The sequence below is a fragment of the Pleurodeles waltl genome, chromosome 3_1, assembly GCF_031143425.1.
Source record: "Pleurodeles waltl isolate 20211129_DDA chromosome 3_1, aPleWal1.hap1.20221129, whole genome shotgun sequence".
Taxonomy (NCBI): Eukaryota; Metazoa; Chordata; class Amphibia; order Caudata; family Salamandridae; genus Pleurodeles; species Pleurodeles waltl.
The window spans coordinates 1,979,690,930-1,979,710,168 of record NC_090440.1 but is presented as its reverse complement, the minus strand read 5'-3'; the positions used below and the strand labels follow the sequence as shown (position 1 = coordinate 1,979,710,168).

The following is a 19,239-nucleotide window of genomic DNA, read 5'->3' as shown; positions in this document are numbered from 1 at the left end:
GGTATGTGCTCTTCCCAAAAGATCATGATTTTGGTCTTGTTGAAGTTCACCTTTAGATGGTTGCTCTTCATCAAGTGGGTGATTTCAGTTATGCAGGCATTGAATTTGACTCAGATACTGGGTGTCTTTCTATGAAAGAGAGAATGAGTTGCGTGTCTTTGGTATAGAGGAGGACATTGATATCATAAGACCAGATGATCCTCAAAGGATAATGAATTAGTTGAAGAGGGTCAGGATCAGGGTGGATCTTTGTGGAACTCCACAGACGAGGTCATGGGTGTCCGAGGTGTACAGAGCCAGGCTGGCTGACTGGATCTTTCCAGTTAGGATGCAGCAGATCCATCAGAGTGTGTGTCCTTGGATTCCAATGTTGTGTAGGTGATGGATGAGGATCAGGAGGGAGGCTGTGTCAAATGCTGTGGTCCAGGAGGATGAGGGCTGCCATGTCTACTCTACCAAGAGTCATAAGGATGTCATCTGTGACAGCGATGAAGGCAGATTCCTTGCTGTAGTTGCATCTGACACCATACTGAGTGGCGTCAAGAAGATGGAGGTGGTTTAAGTATTTGGTGACATGCCTGTTGATGATTTTCCTTGGCCAGGAATGGTAGAAGGGAGTTCGAGCTGCAGCTGGTGAGCGTTGAAGGATCGGCAGAGGGTTCTTCAGCAATAGGAGGACAGTTGTGTGCTTCCAAGCATCTGAGAAGGTTGCGGAAAAGGGGGCAGCATCTTGCCAATAACAGTTAAAGTACTCAACTATTCAAATTATGGTTCCCCAACATATAGCATCCCAATCAATGCACCCCCATATTTATGAGAATGGCTTCCTTATTTTACTTCACTGAAGGCTGATAATGCTTCTCATGTTGCAGTAACATTTTGTTCAACGGCACCGCACTCATTTTTGAATAAGGATTGCTTAAGAAACATTTTTAATTAATAAACAATAAAATTGCATACCATACTATTACAGATAACCTTAAAAGCTAGTCATGAGAATAGCACTTTATACACTTCTGGACATGTAATGCCCAGTTTAAAGATGCAGTGAGTTCTCTATCTAAATTGTAATTTAGCAACTGCAATCTTTAACCTAACACATTAGTCAACACGTGAAGAAACATAGTGCATTGAAGGATTTTGCCACATAATCTTGCTGCACCATAATAACGTGTTTTTATTTAGATCCCTGTTTTATCTACAGCACTTACACATGCATGTTTGCATTCTCAAGAGTAGTAAATAACAAATGTACCAATTACTCAATTTAATGGTAGTTAGTTGTTTTGCATCCCCCACTCAACTGTATTTTCACATATTTCCTGTGTGTCATGGAGGCAGGGGAAATGACAAATGCGTATGTTAACACAATGTAGATTCACTATATAGAAGATGTAAACTTACTTGTTCTGTGGGAAAAAGTGAATTGATATACTCCACTGCATTGAAATCTGCCCTATCTAGGGCATCCTGGCTGGGAAAAACCTAGGTAAGGAAACAAAATCAGCAATTATTTCACAAGCTTTGCCAAATGTGTTTCAGTTTAACAGGCAAATATGCACAAATCAATGTTCAATAATAAAAAGAGATGCATTTCACTGTTCTGTCAACTTGCCAGGAACTGGCAGGACTCAAAATATACGAATCTGATAGCTGCCCGGGGGCCATTGTATGAAGAGGGATTTATAATGGACATATTACTTATTCCACATAATGTACTATTAGATTTGTCCTTAGCTGTGCTAGATGTTGCTTTTATTATAGACCCAATGTGCCCCATATGGCTCCCATACCATGGTATAGCCCTTGATAGATGTGTCCTAGTGTAGCAAATGAGCACACACCAGAGGCGCCACTGCAGAGACATACCCAACCAGCTTGCCTTTTTTGGCCTGCTCCCCCAAGTCCAGAATCATAGCCACATATTTGGGTGCCATCCATCCTAAAGGGGATCAGAGTACTGATGTCCATTGATTCCTTTTGTTCTCTGGCCTCACTGTTGGATCTGTGAAGGTCTTCCCACTCTTTCCAAGACGTCTTGTCCTCTCTTCCATTTGCACACCGGTCTTATATTGTGAATGTATATTTCTATCCTGTGCATTTCATTAGTCACAGTCGAGTGCTATTGCACACGGCTATAGCCTAGTGCTGTCCATGGTTAGCTGGTATAGTCTCCGAGTTCCACTAGACAACTGAGAGAACTTGGAGGCCAAAAGCAGCTGGCATTGTTTGCACTGAACTCACGTTATTTCTTGTGAATACATCACTTAAAGGCTACAACTTGGTTTCACCCTCACTCTCATAGCAACAGTGGTGATTAGTAAGGTACTAATGAACCTGTGGAGTACCTTTTGGGCAGCATATTTTTCAAAGCTCACTATCACAACAATCGCCACAATGGGAAGGAACTTGGTTATTGCTGCCTGTGGGATGTCAAAAAGAAGAAAAACAGGAATGTCATACTGGGTCGGCAATAAAGCAGGTGAACTAACAAGTCAGGTTAGTGTGTCTGATGGGCCCACAGCCAATGTATTTGAGCCATACATAGGCAGGCACTATTTTTGTGACTTGTGATGTCATTATGCATAGACGCTCCAACGCTGCTGTGAACAGCCATATTTTAGTCAAAGAATCATATTGATATGAATTATAATCCATTATGGGTGTGTCACAATGACCTGAAAGTACATAAATCAAAAACAATCTGAAGAAAGTATTGAGAGGTTTTTAAATCACCAAAAGTGGACAGGTTATTGTTCTAATTAATTTATGTACCAGATAAATAAAGCTGGCCCATGACGAATATTAAGGTGTATCAGCTAGCAAGACGATATTAAAATTACATTATTAAGGGGCTAACTTAGGAAACAACAGTGGAATTGCATGTTGGTTTGTGCGAACATTGTCTGCATTGTGACAAACGTTTGTCCACGTGTCGCACTATTAATTCCTTTGGATTTTCGATACACAGCATGGGGAAAAAATGGCAATCGATTTTGCTGGGTACAGAGGTAGGCTGCCTGTTGGAATGCTTTATCTCAACATATTAATAGATTACTATTCAAAGAGGGTCCATTCTGATTGAATTCATGAGCCACAAGAAGTGTGATTACATTTTTGGAGCATATGTGTATGACTGAAAGGTATCCAAAAATGAGTGTGTCTGACAATAGTGTCCAATTTACCTCTTGAGAGGTGCAGGAATATCTGAGCAGCACAGGTGTTGAACATTTTACAGTAACTTATATTCTCCACGGGGTAACTGTTTGGTTGAACTAGTTAATAGAGTGTTTAAAGAGACCATTCAATGTGCTCAGACACTGAAAAGATTTCACAGGAGAGAATTTGAGGTCATCACTCTACACCACACTCTACAACTGGTATAAAGTTGAGATTAAAGGAACATGTGTCGAAACGTGTACCTGACTACACTGCCTGTTCACCATTCTGTTTTAATGTTGTTGATTTAACATAGGTGAATGAGAGAGTGATTTCCTCACACAAGGAAAGCAGAAGGAGAAATTATTCTACACAGTACTAGAGAAAAAAAAATGTTGGTGAACTGGTGCACGTGCAAAGACTTAACCACATTTCCAAGGCGCAGTCTAAGTTCTGCCTTCCAACATGTATAACACAAGTTAGCAAAGGTCATGTCAGGGTGGAAAATAGTAGATGGTAGAATGAAAGTAGCATTGCAAAAACTAAAGAATGGAGTTAGGGTTGAAAATGAGTACAGTGGTTGGTATATGTAGAAACCTACTACAAAAAGTAAAAATGTGAGTAATTAATCTCACCATGTAGATTGAGAAATTAATGTTGGGCAGATGTGTAATCAAATCCGCGAGGTGGTGGGAGTGCCAGAGAGCTGAGCCGCAAGATGGACGCACTCAAGTGGGGCTCTGCCGGCTGCAGCTTAAATATGTCGCTCGGCAGCCTGTGATTCTGTGCTGTTTGGTCATAGAGCCGGTTGAACTTGCCACAAAGCAGCCTGCACAGGATGGTCCAAGCCGAGCGGCGGGGTGCTGGCTGAGTGCAGCAGCCGGGCGTAAGGCTGCTGTGGCTGTGGTGTTGGAGCCTTGCCTGGCAGCTGTGCCGGCAGCAGGGGAGGCCAGAACTGGGAGCACGAAGACTGATGGCTTTGCACGGCTAGGAGTGAAGCCATGTGGCACGAAGGCCTCTCGAGATTACTGAAACCGTGGCGGCCTTGGATTGCCAGGTGAAGGCTGCCTAACTGCCTGGGGAGCTCAGGACTGCTTTCAGGAAAGATTGAGGCGGCTTGTTATATGGCCCATAGCATTGCTACCCCTAGCTCTTTGTGGTGCGAGGACCTTCAATTACAACCGCCCAATGCATGAAACATAATAAATGCCAGTGCCATTCTCTGTGGATAAAATATGCCGCAAGTTATTGAATCACACAGGCGCTGGCCCCTTATGATCCCTCCTGGCCTACTCCATCCCCCCCGACGCCCTGAGCAATAAAGAGGGGTGGCCCACCCTCACTATCTACAGTGGCTCCACTAGCTCAGCTTTTATTCCCTCCTAGCAGGGGAGCAATACTAGGATGTTATCCCCTTTAGGTCGCCCTGTGTGCGATGTGTCCAGCCACAGAAACTGTTGACTTTGCCTGATTTTCTCTGCTAATGGCCCTGCGAGCTTGGTGCTGAGAGGCCACTGCTGAATTCAGATGCCTGTTGTGTTTGGTCAGTGGGGGCAGAGGCTTCGCACTTACCCAGCCCTGTGTTCACCTGGTGGAGTGCCGGCCTCACTGGAGGTGAGCAACAGTGAATGCTGCAATTTGCCCATGGCTGATCACGTGAGGGTGTGGGACCCTGGGATCTGCTTGTACTATCCCTTGCTCCTGAGAGGGTGGCAGGATCTGCGTTTGGGACATTTACATCAGCAAGAGCATTGCAATGTGAGTTCACATGTGTGGAGCATTGGGTTCTCCAGGCCCAATCCCCTGCTGGAATGGGCAAGGTGGACCAGAAACAAGTGAAGCTTCCTTTTGAGAGCAAATGACTCACTCGTAAAGCACAGAAAATCCAAGGCCACAATGAGATGCCACCTCATACACTCAAGGCCACAATGAGATGCCACCTCATACACTCCTACACTCCTAGAACCAATTTTCAACAATTACTTTCCGCAATGCAGCATAGCTTCCAGCAAATAGATGCCATGATTGATTCTCTTATGAGTAGGCTTGACCACATGAAGGGGTGCATAGGTAAACATGATGGATAGTTAAGACGCAGCCATGACGCAAAAGCTACAGATGGAGAAAGTGCTGTCTGGCAATAAGGCTAAAAATTAAGATTTAGAGGTGCACTCCAGGCAGAACAATCTCCAGATAATTGAACTCCCTGAGTCCACTGCTATTATCTGTAGACCATGTTTTGCACGCTATTTGTGGACTGCTTAACTCTGCCCTTTTCTGTAGAGCAGTTGAACCATTTCCTGGGCCCAAGGCCACCACCCAGAGCACCTGCCCAGCTATCACTGCCCACTTGTTCAACTACAGAGATCGAGATATGATTCTTTGTCTTGCCAGGGAATGAAAAGAAGTCTGATATCAGGGAAACTAGCTGTACAGGTGGCCAGGCATGAATTTATGCCTGCCATGCAGCTCCTACAAAAGGCTGGAGTCTTCTATGTATTGATTTATCCTGCGAAGCTGCACGTCATGGTGAAGGAAGACCAAGGCTCTGCTCATAAGTTTTGCCGTAGTCTTGTCAGCAATTCAGAGGAGACGGGTTCTGTTGATACAAATAGAGATACCCTCAGTGACGGTGACTGTTCACCTGCCACGTTTCTCAGTTTGATGCCTATGTGAGGGGCTGGAAAATTGTAAACATTGGCTTTACAGCAATTCCTGGTATGTGGGTGGTGGCCTGTTAACATTAGAGAGGGTGCCCAGAGCCTGCATCCTAGGCAAACTGTTAGATACTATCGGGCTCCACTGGCATTATCATTTTCTGATTGGACCCAGCCACCATCTCTTGCGGGGGTGGGGGAGTTTCACCTGGCATCCTGACTATCCCCTGGGATTTTCCCTTCTTCTGCTTGATGTTTCAGTTTTTGTATGAGGGTGACTTGTGGGATACAGCTGCTGTGGGTCGAGGGTGGGAGGATATGTCCTTCACAAATTTGGGTTGTCAGTGGGGGATGGGGGTGGAGTTGTACGTTGGTATCTTTGTTGAACTAGTGCAGACAGTACAGTCAACATTTCTTGGCATTCATTGGAGTAGGTGGTGCCTTTGGCAACCCATCTGCACCACTAGATGTCTTTATACATGGCATTCAGGCACTTATATACCTCAGGCCCTAATCTGTCCGTGATTAAATATATTTCTTGGAATAAAAGGGCCATGAATGACGCTCGAAAGGCCCGACAGGTGATGGCCCGCCTTAACCAACATTGTGCTGACGTGGCCCTATTGCAAGAGACCCACTTGACAGGACACATGGCACGCAGACTGCAGGTAGGGTGGGTGACAGACTGCAGGTGGCACCACATTTGGTGTATGCCCATGGCGACAGCGATCCGTAAAGAGACCCCCATGGTGTACTAAGAAAGTGATATGTGACACAGATGGCAGATACATTATACTGTGCGGGACACTGCGGGTATGCTTATGATGATTGTCTCGTAATACGGCCCCAATGTAGACGACCCTGATTTCTATCTGAAGGTATGGTGCCGGTTGCTGGGACACCCCCTGCTCTGTGATGTGCAGGGGTTGACTTTAATATGATTTTAGATGCAGTGCTGGATCAATCTAGCAACACAAGGTGACCGCACCTGAATTCAGGCCACCAACTACATACTATCATTACCGATCATGACTTAGATGATGTGTGGAGACTTCACAATGGGGATACTATTGAGGGTACCTGTACCTCATTTACACATAATTTGGTCCCGGATAGACTAACAGCTGGTCACTCGGAATATCTGCCAATGCGTGACCTGCGTTGAGCACCTGCCCAGAACGCTTTCTGATTACTCACTTGTTCTACTGGAGCTCTCATTAGAGAGAGGGCTTAGGAGGGTGTTTATGTGGTGACTCCCAAAAGGGGCACTCTGTGATCTACCTTTCTGGGCGGAAGTTTGCAATGCTATTGTGAATTACTTCGCCCTTAACTCTACGACTGTGTCTTCTGCAAGCACTCTCTGGGAGGCCTTCAATGTGATGATATGGGGGGTCTGCATGCTTAAACAATTGGATACACTGCGGTCCTTGCAAGGCCAACTGACGTGCCTAGAGAAAGATGTTCGAGAACTGGAGCTGAGTTATGAGGCGATTCAAAATGACCTAATGCTTGCAGATATAAAGAAAAAGCTCACTGAATACAACAAGCTGGCCAACATGGAGCTACAGAAGCCTCAAACTGCCAACTATATCCTCAGATTGTAAATGAGATGGGTGGGGTACACACTGACACTGATGGTATTATACAGACCTTTATATGTTTATATAGCACCTTGTACCAAACCACAGTCAAGCAGACTGAGGACCAGTTGATGGCCTATTTATATATTATACAGATAGTCTGGTTAGACAATATCTTGATGTCCCCTTCATAGCTGAGGATGCTGTGCAGGTGATCCATGCTATGCCTGGTGATGAAGCATCCGGACTGGATGGCCTGCCTGCCGCTCTCCTCTATAAGAAGTATGCTTCAGTGCTGGTGCCTCAATTGCTTGCTGTTTATGAGGAAGCCTTCAAGACCGGAAGACACCCACCCTCTCTCTGAGAGGCTCTTATTGTCACCATACTGAAACCAGGTAAAAAGCCTGCGAGCTGTGACTCCTACAGACCGCTCAGTATGATAAATTTGGGCAATAATATACTGGCCACATTGATTACCTGACAGACTGCCTCCCTTGGTGCCGGCTATCACTCGGCCAGACCAGTCGGGCTTGTACCGGGCCACTCGACTGCTCATAACCTTCAAACGAAGTTTGTGCTGCTCTGTACACTAAACCCAGAGCTGTAAGCCATGGTGGTTTTTCTGGACAACACAAAGGTGTTTGATTCATTGGAATGTGCTTACTGGTTTTGACTACTGGACAGGAGCAGCATCAGTTACCAGTTCCTGCAGTGAATTTCATTTCTCTATACAGACACTATGGCATGACTTCAGGTGAATGGTGAGGTTACCCCCTCATTTGTGGTCTCCAGGGGCCTAGACAGGGAAGCCTGCTGTCTCCGCTGCTGTTCACGATAGCTATTGAGCCCTTGGCGGCCGGTTGCGGCAGCATTGTTCCAACTGCAGTCTCAGTTAGACCTCTAGGCGCCTGATCATATCCATGTATGCAAATGATATCACACTATACATCTGGAACCCCAACACCATCTTGTCACCCCTTCTTCGGATGTTTATTTATCATGGCAGCCTCTCTGGTATAATAACTACCTGGTCTAAATCAGTGTTGTTTGCCTTAACACCATGCATGAGCAAGGTCAGCACTGTTGGGCTGATGCAGCCGTTAAATATCTGGGTATATGGATTAGCATATACCTCAACGAGGTGTGTCATGAGAATTATGGGAAAATGCTGAAATGGTTAGGGGGTCGTGTGCCCTTTTGGAACAAACTACTGCTGTCTCTGGCAAGCCAAATTCTAATTGCCAAGCTGGTCGTCTTGCCTAAAAAGTTTTTATCCTTTAGTAAATATACCCTTCCTGCTCAGCAAATGCTTTTTGCACGCCTTAGGGCCACTCTCACTTTCCTGGCATGGGCGGGTCAACAGCCCAGAGTCACTTGGGAATTGTTTACACTCCTCCCCTTTGAGCAAGGAGGGCTTTCTGACCCTGACATGGAGTTGTATTATTACTATGCTCAAGCTCAGTTTGCATATTATTGGCATCATGTAACGCCTTCCAAGCCATGTGTGGCTGTTAAGCTGGATAATGTGGTTCCTTGTCTGTTGATGACCATGATAGGTCTCCTGTGAAGCGATCCAGGGCGGAGGTGGATACGGTTTGTTTTACTGTTTGATCATGGCACCAACTCTGACAGCGCAAGACCCTGGTGATGCACTACACGAGTTTGATTCCCATGCTGCAGAACCCGTTTTTACCATTGAAACTGGACCGTGGGCTGTGTACCCGATTACAGCTGCAAATGATGACAATGGGAGACTGTTCTCTGGGGGCCAGTTTTTTACCATCCATGATATACAGGCTGACATGCACAATACCACACAGGATGCTTTTTTAATTAATAGACTTTGTGCTATTGACAGCTCGGGGTTCGCGATGTTCCCTGCTGCTCCACAGGAACTACTTGCGCTTGAGCACATCCTCCTCCAGACAACTCCTCACCCAACTATATGCCACAATGCAGGAGAAAGTGCCTCTATGTAACCCTCTATGTAACACCAAAGGCTCGTGATCTTTGCCAGAGTGACTTGGGTGTGGAGTTCATGGCCAGCAATAGAGCTGGTGGTGCCTGGTGTGGCAGTCTTGTTTGGTACTCTCCTCATGACCTCATGCTTCACGAATACACCCTTCATAAGTGCCAATCATCCTTCTGTAGTCTGTCTCTGACATACCTTTCATTTGTTTTATAGCGCACTCATAGTTCACCCACACTCAGTTCCGTGACCCGCATGGTCCATACTCTTTGCGCCGGCACATTAACCCTCTACACTACTTTATGATGAGTCAAAACTACAACTACACAAAATTCCAATCTCTCACCGATAAGTACATTAATCACCAGAGTTATCTTGACATTTTTATTGTTGCCTGAAAACAGCTGGACACACAAGGAAGTTTGCATGCTTTTAAACCCATAAGTCATTTTTAAACAGAGCATTTTCCACCAAAGTTAGTGCCAGGTGCAGCTGCACCAATCACACTACCTTAAAGACGGCCTTGGCGGAATTAAAGGGTTTAAAAAAATGGGTGCACTGTTGTACCTGGACTAGTCTGCTGTCTCTGAATTATTGACTGTGCCTGGTGCATTTTAAATTCCTCCACAGATTGTAACGTACTCAGGTCATGCTCTGCAAAATAGGCCAGCTAGATGTGGATTTTCTACAACTGGCATGGCACTGTCCTGGGGTGGAGGAATTCTGATCTGAGACTCTGTATTGGACATTGTGGACACTATTACTGAGAGCCAGATTGACAGGACCCCGTTTGGTGGTCCTCTTGAGTACTGCAGTCAACAGTTGGAAGCGTACTGGGATCTTACGCCCCCAACTTGAGACCTAAGGACATATGGGGGACCCCTAGTTGCCTATTTGGCTCATGGGGAGACCCTGGAACATCCTGATTCCGGGGTTCAGGATGCTGAGGAATCTCTGTCTACTCTTCAGAGCAGGAGAGCCAGGAGATGGCCAGGAATCTGATTGGGGATTGCTGGCAGGGGGTGACACCAACACTTGAGTGTTTTTCTGGTTGCTCCTTGGCTATGCGCGGATTACAACACTGAAGGAAGTGGAATATGGGGTCTATCCTACTCTGCTCAAGTTGATTCTACCGGAATGATAGTTGTTATGCATTTTACAGAACTAAGATGTTTTGCAATGTCTCCATGTTCCTGCTAAATTGGGTGATGTATGTCTGTCTGTATTTGTTCTGTTTGATTGTTTAAGCAAAACTCAGTAAGTAAATATATGGCGTGGCCTGCAGCTGATGGAGCTGCACGCTTAAAGCGGAGCTCCCGACGGCAATCACAGGGCCCGTAAAATCCTGTCATAACAATGGCCCCAAAAAAAGGATCCAAGCATCGCCCGGGGGCTCTGAGAACCTGGGGCACCAAAACCAGTTGATGCCAGAGTTGAAGGAGGTGGTACGACGCCGCACGGAACACTTGAGTCCCGGACCGGGGCGCACCAAAATTGCGGCCACGGCTCGAGTATAGGACAAGGCCGCGCTGCCTACGTTGGACGGTGCTTGAGGTGACTGGGGCGTGCGAGAGGCCGAGGGGGACACCCACAACCAGGTACGGCTGGAGCGACCGCACCCTCATGCGGAGTTAAATGAAGACCGCGTCTGTACTATCAGGAATAAGAAGCTTGCGCCATTGCTGGGAGCCAGTTCCTGCGGATCGGGGGAAAGGCAGGAGCCTACGATGATAAACCCTTTTGCCCTTTCTCGGCACTAAAGGATTCGGAGTGGAGTGCGCGTCCCTACTGAGCTGCAACTGCCCCACAGCGCACCGTTTGGTGCAGGGGGGCGAAACGAGGGGCACGGGTACCCTGGCAATCGGGAACCCCAAGAAAAATAACTCAGCAGTCGCTGATATTCCCATCCTATGAAGTTGCGGCAAAGAGGAGTGCATGCACGCGACACGGTGGAGCTGAGGGGCCGCATAACTCCCCGGTGAGGGGCACCAAGATCATACAAAAGAGTTGTGGATTACAGGAGCTGATCCGCCCCCGCCAGCATTACTGGAGACTCACATGTGCCGCAGATGGTACTGGCCGAGGGGCCCCCTGGTCTAAATAAACGCCAGTGACTTGTGGCTGAGGATGGTGCTTGGCCCCAAAAGAAGCGAGAGACACGGCCTAGCACGATGGGCAAACCGAAAAGAAGAGAGGGCCAGGAACTGGAAGGTTTGGGTGCTGCTAAACCACCTGAACAAACGACTAACTCTGGAGCAAACGTCAATGCACCAACCCCTGAACCCACACTGGACACGATACTCCGAACGATCCAGGACTCTCGAGAGGCCCTTGAACAGAAAATAGACACTCTAACGGTGGATCTCTTGTTGTTGAGAAATGACCATGATAGGTTAACGGACAGAGTGGTTTCCAACGAAAGGACCTTGGAACAACTGGCCCCAGGCCAAAAAGCCCTCTCTGAAGACCTGACAGGGCTCACTACTTGAGTTAAATTGCTGGAAGCAAGAGCAGAGGATGCCGAAAATCATGCCCGTAGAAGCAATATCCGACTGGTGGGACTACCTGAAAAGGTGGAGCTGAAAGCAGCGACCATGGAGATTTTTCTGGAGAACTGGATAAAGGAAGTAGTAGCTCCAGAGGGCTTATTCCCCCTTCTTTGCCATCGAAAGAGCCGACAGGGTGCCAGCCAGACCTACCCCCCACCCCCCCTCTGCCCAGGAGCAAGACTTCGCCCGGTTGTTGCCAAACTGCTCCATTTTAAAGACAGAGATTTCATCCTAACATAGGCAAGACTAAACGGGGAAATAACACTGGAAAACCAACGGACAATGATTTTCCCAGACTTTGCCAGAGAAACACAAAAGCAGAGGGCTTCCTTCAAAGATTCCAAGCGGTGGCTCTGTGACCGAGGAATTCAATACGCCATGCTCTTCCCGGCTAAACTGAGGGTATCTTATGGCGATAAGACCCATTTCTTTACCTCCCCCCAACTGGTATGGGGCTGGTTGGAGTCTTTTGACCCATCGATATCTGGCCCACAATGAGGAACCCCCCGAACAACCAACAGGAGGCGTAACAGATCCAACAAGCGAAGAACGGACTTGGCTCCTCCGCGACATCAGGCATTACAGGAAATGTGAGAGGCAGTGGATACTGCAGCAGTTATGAGTGGGGGAAATTTGTTTTGACTCAGTCCTCCGAAGCCCTTTCTGATCATGACTCCAATTCTGGTAGTATTTCGGTTTCATCTCGAGACACATCCGTCAGCATGCCTGAAGTAACCCCGAGATCGTCAGAGGATCTTATTTGAAGACCATGCATTTAGGTGTCTGTGAGTATAGGAGGAGGACCATGCAGTCAGACAGTAACAGCTTTGGTTAGACTACGAGGTTTGATGTTACATAAGAGAGAGAGTCATGGGTCTTGGGAGGGGGAGAGTGACGGTTCAATTGAAGACATTTGCCATATGAGCTCGGGGCTCTATTTTCTGATTGCACAATATAATCAACCTTAGCAGATACAGGGGCAGCTGTGTTACAAGACTGTTGGTACATGATATAATCTGATTGGGCCTTGAGAACACGCCGGGTTGCGGGCTCTCGGTTTCTGGTGTTCCGCCCTACCTACATGATGTTTGTTATAGCTTTAAAAGTTTGGACGGGGGATAGTTTTAATTACCGGTCCTGGGGAAAGGGAGTTGGGGTATTGGGGTTTTAGTTATGTATATTACAAGAGATTTGCACCCAGCACAATGGCATTAACTGAACTTCACAATAGGGAAGCACTGTTGAGGATAAGTCCCTGGCTGTCGGGGAGGAGTAAACACAATTTGGCTTTTCACATTTGTAATTTATGGGTTCCCCCTTGAATTATAAAATCGCTACCTGGAATGTCAGAGGCTTGAATAGCATGTGTAAGAGGTACAAAGTATACAATCAGCTTAGGAGAAGAGGAGTCCACATACCACTTCTAAAACCGGACAGACAGGTGAGGGATGTGCGCTCCTATCGCCCTCTGTCCATGCTTAACATGGACTATAAGATACTTAGCCATATACTAGCTGCCCGCCTTCTGCCCTATATGACAACACTGATCCATAGGGATCAGTCTGAATTCGTCCCCCAACGTAGAACAGCACAGAACATAAGACGACTGGTCTCCATACTCCACTCTGCGTCTCCATCCTTGCAACAGGCGGCGAATATTTCAGTTGATATTGAGAAGGCTTTTGATAGCCTTAGGTGGGATCACTTAGAAAAGGTAATGCTAACACTAGGCCTAGGACACAACTTTGTCCGCTGGACACAACTGCTCTATACGAATCCCAGGGCGCGAGTACGTATGGGCAGGACTATAGTAGATCCATACCAAATTAGCAGGGGCACCAGGCAGGGTTGTCCCCTGTCACCCTCTGCAACAGCGGTGGAACCGCTTGCCCGAATGGCTAGATCAGGCACCTATTTTGAAGGGCTTCGGGTGGTACCGCAGGTGCACCACATTGCACTATATGTGGACGACATGCTAATCTTCCTGGGGGACACAGACACTGGCCTGCCGGGAGCTATGGCTATGTTGGAGTGCTATGGGGGAGCCTCAGGTTTACAAATAAACTGGCAGAAATCTTCCATCTTCCCCTTAATGGAGGGGGTCTCGAGGATGAATGACAAGTGAGGGCTCCCCTGGGCACCCACTACATTCCGTTACCTAGGAGTTAACATATACCATAAATCAGAAGACTTACTAGAGGGGAATGTACATAGAGCAATAAGGAAATTGAGAACTGATATGCAGTTTTGGGGGGCGCTCCCGCTTGCGGTCACGGGGAGAGTGGCGTTACTAAAAATGATAATGCTTCCAAGATTGTTGTACTATTTCTCTACTCTCCCACTGGTTATCCCAAAATCAGTATTCAGAGACATTAGCTCCATGATATCCAGTTTTGTCTGGGGGTCAGGCAGAAACAGACTGGCACTGGGCACTCTACAGAGACCCACCTTAGAGGGAGGGCTGGCTGCACCAGACATGGAGATATACTATTGGGCTGGTCAGCTGCAATGGCTAGCAAGATCTCTAGGTGAAGAACCAGCGGACCATAATTTGCAGTATAATCTAGGTGGATCATTCCATGCCCTCCTGAGATGTTGCTAAACTGCATGCTGTGCGGGTGTGTTGGGAGCTCAGTCTGCGGCGCTCCAATACAGCAATTCCCTATGCTCCGGAAGTGCCAATAGCAGGTCTGATACATGTGGTGGGGGGGCGGGTCCTAACAGGGATCAAGAGATTAGCTACATATAATGTTACAGTACTGGGGGACTTGTATCTTAACTGAAAGTTATGTACCTTCACCGAGCTGCGGGAGCAGTTTGATGTCCCCTCCGGCATGGCTCTTATGTATAACGTGATTACTAGGCTTCTACAGAGGACATGGAAGTTGGGGCTCCAAGAACCAACTATACATGAAGGTTGCAGAATTCTTTGTTCACAGGGGGGAGACAGGGGTGTGATATCGGCAATATACAAAGTCCTACACAAAGACACATTCACTCCTTTGGACAAACTCAGATTGAAGTGGCAGACAGAGTTGGGGGACACCCATAGACGAGCAGAGATGGGCCAGGATCACTACACATATATATTCCGCAACTAGGAATGCTCGCTTTAAATTAATAAACCTCTATGTCTATCACAGAGCTTATATTACTCCCCTAAAAATTGCAAAGATGTATGCCACCGGAGGTGAGGGTTGTCCCAGAAGCCCAGACCCGGAGGCAGGGTTAGAGCACATGTTATGGAATTGTCCACAAATAGTGCCTTACTGGGAGGAGATATTTAAGAACCTGGCCACGGGTACGGACAGGAAACTGAGGCTATCTCCCTTGACGGCACTGTTGGGAGATTTTCCCACCCCTCTGCTAAAAAGACAACCAATAAATATATTGACCTAGCACTAATTTTGGCCAAAAGATAAATTACGATCCATTGGAAGGACGCTAGGGGCCCCCACATACAAAGATGGCAGAATGCAATGATAAAATGGGCAGAAGCAGAGGGAAATATATTACATCCAGTGGCAGCACGAGGGAGAGGGTCTAGGGACACGGCAAGACAGTGGGACACAATATTAGATTGCCTCAAACACCCAGATGACACAGTTTCAGACAGTCACGAGTAACCTCGGAGACTGACACGGATGAAGCCTCTACTACTTAAATGAAACGTACAATAAATTGTGAAGGATCGGTTCTCTTATTTGGAAGTACTATGACAATTGAGAAATGATATATTATATGCTGGGAGGGGGTGGGGTGGAAGAAAGGTAATGGGTATTATATACAGTAGTTGTGAGTTTTTCACTGTCTTTGCTTGGAAAATAAAAGATACTAAAAAAAAGTAAATATATTAAAAACAATGTGTGAGGTAGAGGATTCCAGCATCAACTGTGTACAAGGTATTAGCACTGGCACCAACAATGTACATAGAATAAGAAGCAACAGAGCGATAAAACACCTGTTTGCTTTAAATAATTTTTATTTTATTAGAAACTGGATAATTTAGAACAATAGTTGTTTGCAATGTGTAATTTATTTGTTGTGGGGTCGTGTTACATTGTGAATGTAGATTTCTATCTACGGTTGCTCCAAGATTTCCTCAGCAGTGTGCCCCGCATCCTACTGCCAGCTCTTATTAGATTTTTGGCTGTAAGGAAGGTCACTTACTTGAGTCTCTCTTTTTCTTGAGCCTATGTATAGTGTCCAGTGCACAGGTAGCCATAAAAGAGCAAAATCTACCTTTGTGGTTGCTTGAGGCTGGAAGAGGCAGTGGAAGCCAGGAAAAAGGGTCCTAAAAGAAGCTAGGTGTCAGTAGCTGTGGCTGACATCCTAGTGCATAACAGAAGAGATAATGGGTAGTATGGTAGCTTACAGCTGCTTTGCCAGATAAAAAGGAATGTATATACTGCATATCCTTGTTAAATATCCGTCGTGCAGCCAGAAATGCAGCATATCACCAATCTACTTGTGGATGAAATCATAAACGTGTTTACAGTGACCAAGGCACGGTGTTCAGAAAATCATGAGGTGCTTAAAAGATATGTTGCTAGTAACATTCAAAGCAACTTATGCTAATCACCAAGGGAATGTGTTAGGCAGTTTTATCCATCCAACAGTGGAGGCTTAAAATCAAAATTTAATTTGAGAGATATGATGTCTGCAAAGAAACTAGATTAAATTGCTCTTTCAAATATAAGATGGCAACACTTCCATTTTGCTTTAGCTACAGATGTAACGAACAAAGTGTTGCCTATTCACCCTTCTGGCGAAATAGCTGATATTATGCCTACATCTCTTGTCAAACAACATATTACTTTACTTGCAGAAATACTGCCTTGATACTGAATGGCCCTTTAAATAGGGGAATATCCCAGATATTTAAAAATATGTCATGCTAACTCTCCTTTTGAAAGTGCCAGATTTAGATCCAACACTCCCACACATTATTGGATTAGACCTATACTGCCATGCCTGAAAATAAAAAAATGGTGATTATGCAGACGCAAAACTATTTGGTGATGAGCTCTCTCTTTTCAAGATGCCTGCAAGTATATTAAGGCAACCAATCCGTATGATACAGGTATCCATAAGGCCTACTCTATATTTCCTTACATTGCATTCTTTCAGCACTGTGATTTCTGAATATCGAATCCAGGCTATCGTGGGATATTAGTATCATGGACAAAGTATCGAGGAACAAAATAATGAAAAGTAATTATGTATATATTTTCTACAAACAACTCTATATCTATGTACCTTGATAAGGGCCCTTGTGAATCTCCTCGTGGTATCTCTTAATTGCGATGAATGACTACCACAATTGAAGTAGAATTGTCTTATAAAGAGGCTGTAAATTACAGACATTTTGTTTCAGGAGTTTTGCAATATTTTCAAGATACGTTCAGAGCTTCTCATTGTTTAAAAGGGTGAAGGTTCTGAGGTTGAGCTCGGTCAATGCACTTCAACGTTTGGTTTTACTGGTGAGAACGTTTCACTGTCACACATTTGGCAGTTGAATGTCATTCATAAGTCACTGAAACTGTGAAAACTTCACACACGTGCAATCTAAAAACTTGGCAGCTGTGAGTGACGTGTAGGTTACAGTGAAATCTCCGGAGCCAGTACTTAACTCACTGAATATATAGGGGGTGAGTGAGTGAACATGCGAGTTCCGACAACTTTCTCATTTAGATGACATTCAAGTCAGAATCCTTAAAGCCTTTAAATCCTGCTGCTGTTATAGGGATCCCTCTGTTTGTGTTGATTCTATGGAGCCCCATGCACTGAGAAATTGCAGTTACATAGTAAGTCATAGTAAGTCATCGTTATTCAGAACAGCCTAACTGCCTAATTAACTGGGCTTTAGACAGGTCCACGAACGCCAGCCTCTTCCAAAAGGTTTTGAATAAGCGCGCATCAGGCTCTGTGCAGTCCCAGTCTCGGAGCTGCACCTGTTCAGAATGCCCACTACCATACATTCATCCCAGGGTTGGCTCTCTCCCATTCCACATGGCTGTTTTCTTTCCCATCCCCTCCAGGTCAGCACCCTCCGTAGTCACTCTAATGACGGCGTGCTCTTCAGCCCACCAACATACCTGCTCAATGGCCTGCTGCACCTCAGGGCTAAGATGCAGCACAGCCTCCAGCTCATCGACCACCTGCAACTCTTCCTCCTCCATCCTGACACTGACAGCCAGCCAAACACAGCCACTTCCGGCCCCCTGCGCTCTATGGGATACCTTGGAGTCGGCTGGAACGCACCAGAGACATAGAAAGAAGACTGGCACCAAACGTGGTTGCCATCTTGGAGCTGGAGAATATATAAATAAAAGGAAAAACATCGGAAATTACTGGAACTTCTCGGGAAATATAGCAACAGAAAGACAGACACACATTAAGTACGTGTATACGTACACTGACTCAACACGATATATAAACGACGACAAAAAGTGTTACACTTTTTAAATTTGAATGTAGGTGTTCTACTAAATGCGTTTGACCACTTAGCTTTATTTGTCAGATGAAATAGTATACTACTTGTGTAAGATTCAGCAAAATGCGCCAGGTTTATAACGATTCTGAATTGTTTTATTTGAAACACACAGAAAGTGGCACAATTTCAAAATGACCGAAAATTTTGCCTCCAATGACTAAAGTGCTCTTTCTGAACGCATCCCATATCTTAGAATCGAGTAGTTCAGAGATAGAAAGCATGAAATATTTCATAGTAAAGCTATGGGAGCTCCTTCCTAGATACACACAGGGATACAATTTCGAATTTTCAGAAATCGATCACAAACAAGGACAATGATGACATATTAAGCATTCGGATACATATATCGTTCTTAACGGCAAAGTACAACTACTTGCAGTTACAATTACATTAGCAAGTAAGTGACAAAACATGAAGTCAATTGATGCACAGCTCTCAGGTTCAAGTCAGTGCACCAAGCCTTTTTTTTTTTTGCATTCTGGGATTTGGGGTCCTGTTTATAGAATTATAAATTCGTAACGACCCTAGAATAGAATGGAAGGAAAATGAACAAGACTAACTACTCACGTATGAATCTAAGAAATTGTATTTTTCTAAATGAAAGTTACAACACTGTGGGCAGAGAACAAAGTAAAATAAGAGTTGCCAGAAAGTAGTTACTGGTTATAAAATAATTAGCTGTGGGTAATGTGAGGGAGGATTTCTATGCGGAATTTAAACATAAAGGCAAGCACATTTGTGGAAAACTTGTTTGTAGTATAAAAAGAGTATGTGAAAAAGATCAGAGAAAGAGAAAAATATGGAATAATCTAGTAAAGATGTCATAATT

The 19,239-nt window shown here is 45.5% G+C and overlaps 1 protein-coding gene across 1 annotated transcript in view; it reads right to left on the bottom strand.

Moving 5' to 3' along the window:
• VPS53 (VPS53 subunit of GARP complex) overlaps nt 1–18,158 on the bottom strand; it is a 693,920-nt gene extending 675,762 nt beyond the window's left edge. The window contains exons 1-2 of the mRNA XM_069226380.1: nt 18,013–18,158; nt 1,405–1,485 (exon numbers count right to left, since the gene is read on the bottom strand). Of these exons, the coding sequence (XP_069082481.1) occupies nt 1,405–1,485; nt 18,013–18,096 (165 nt within the window). The 5' untranslated portion in view covers nt 18,097–18,158. The remainder of the gene's footprint in view (nt 1–1,404; nt 1,486–18,012) is intronic.
• Nucleotides 18,159–19,239: the final 1,081 nt, after the last annotated feature.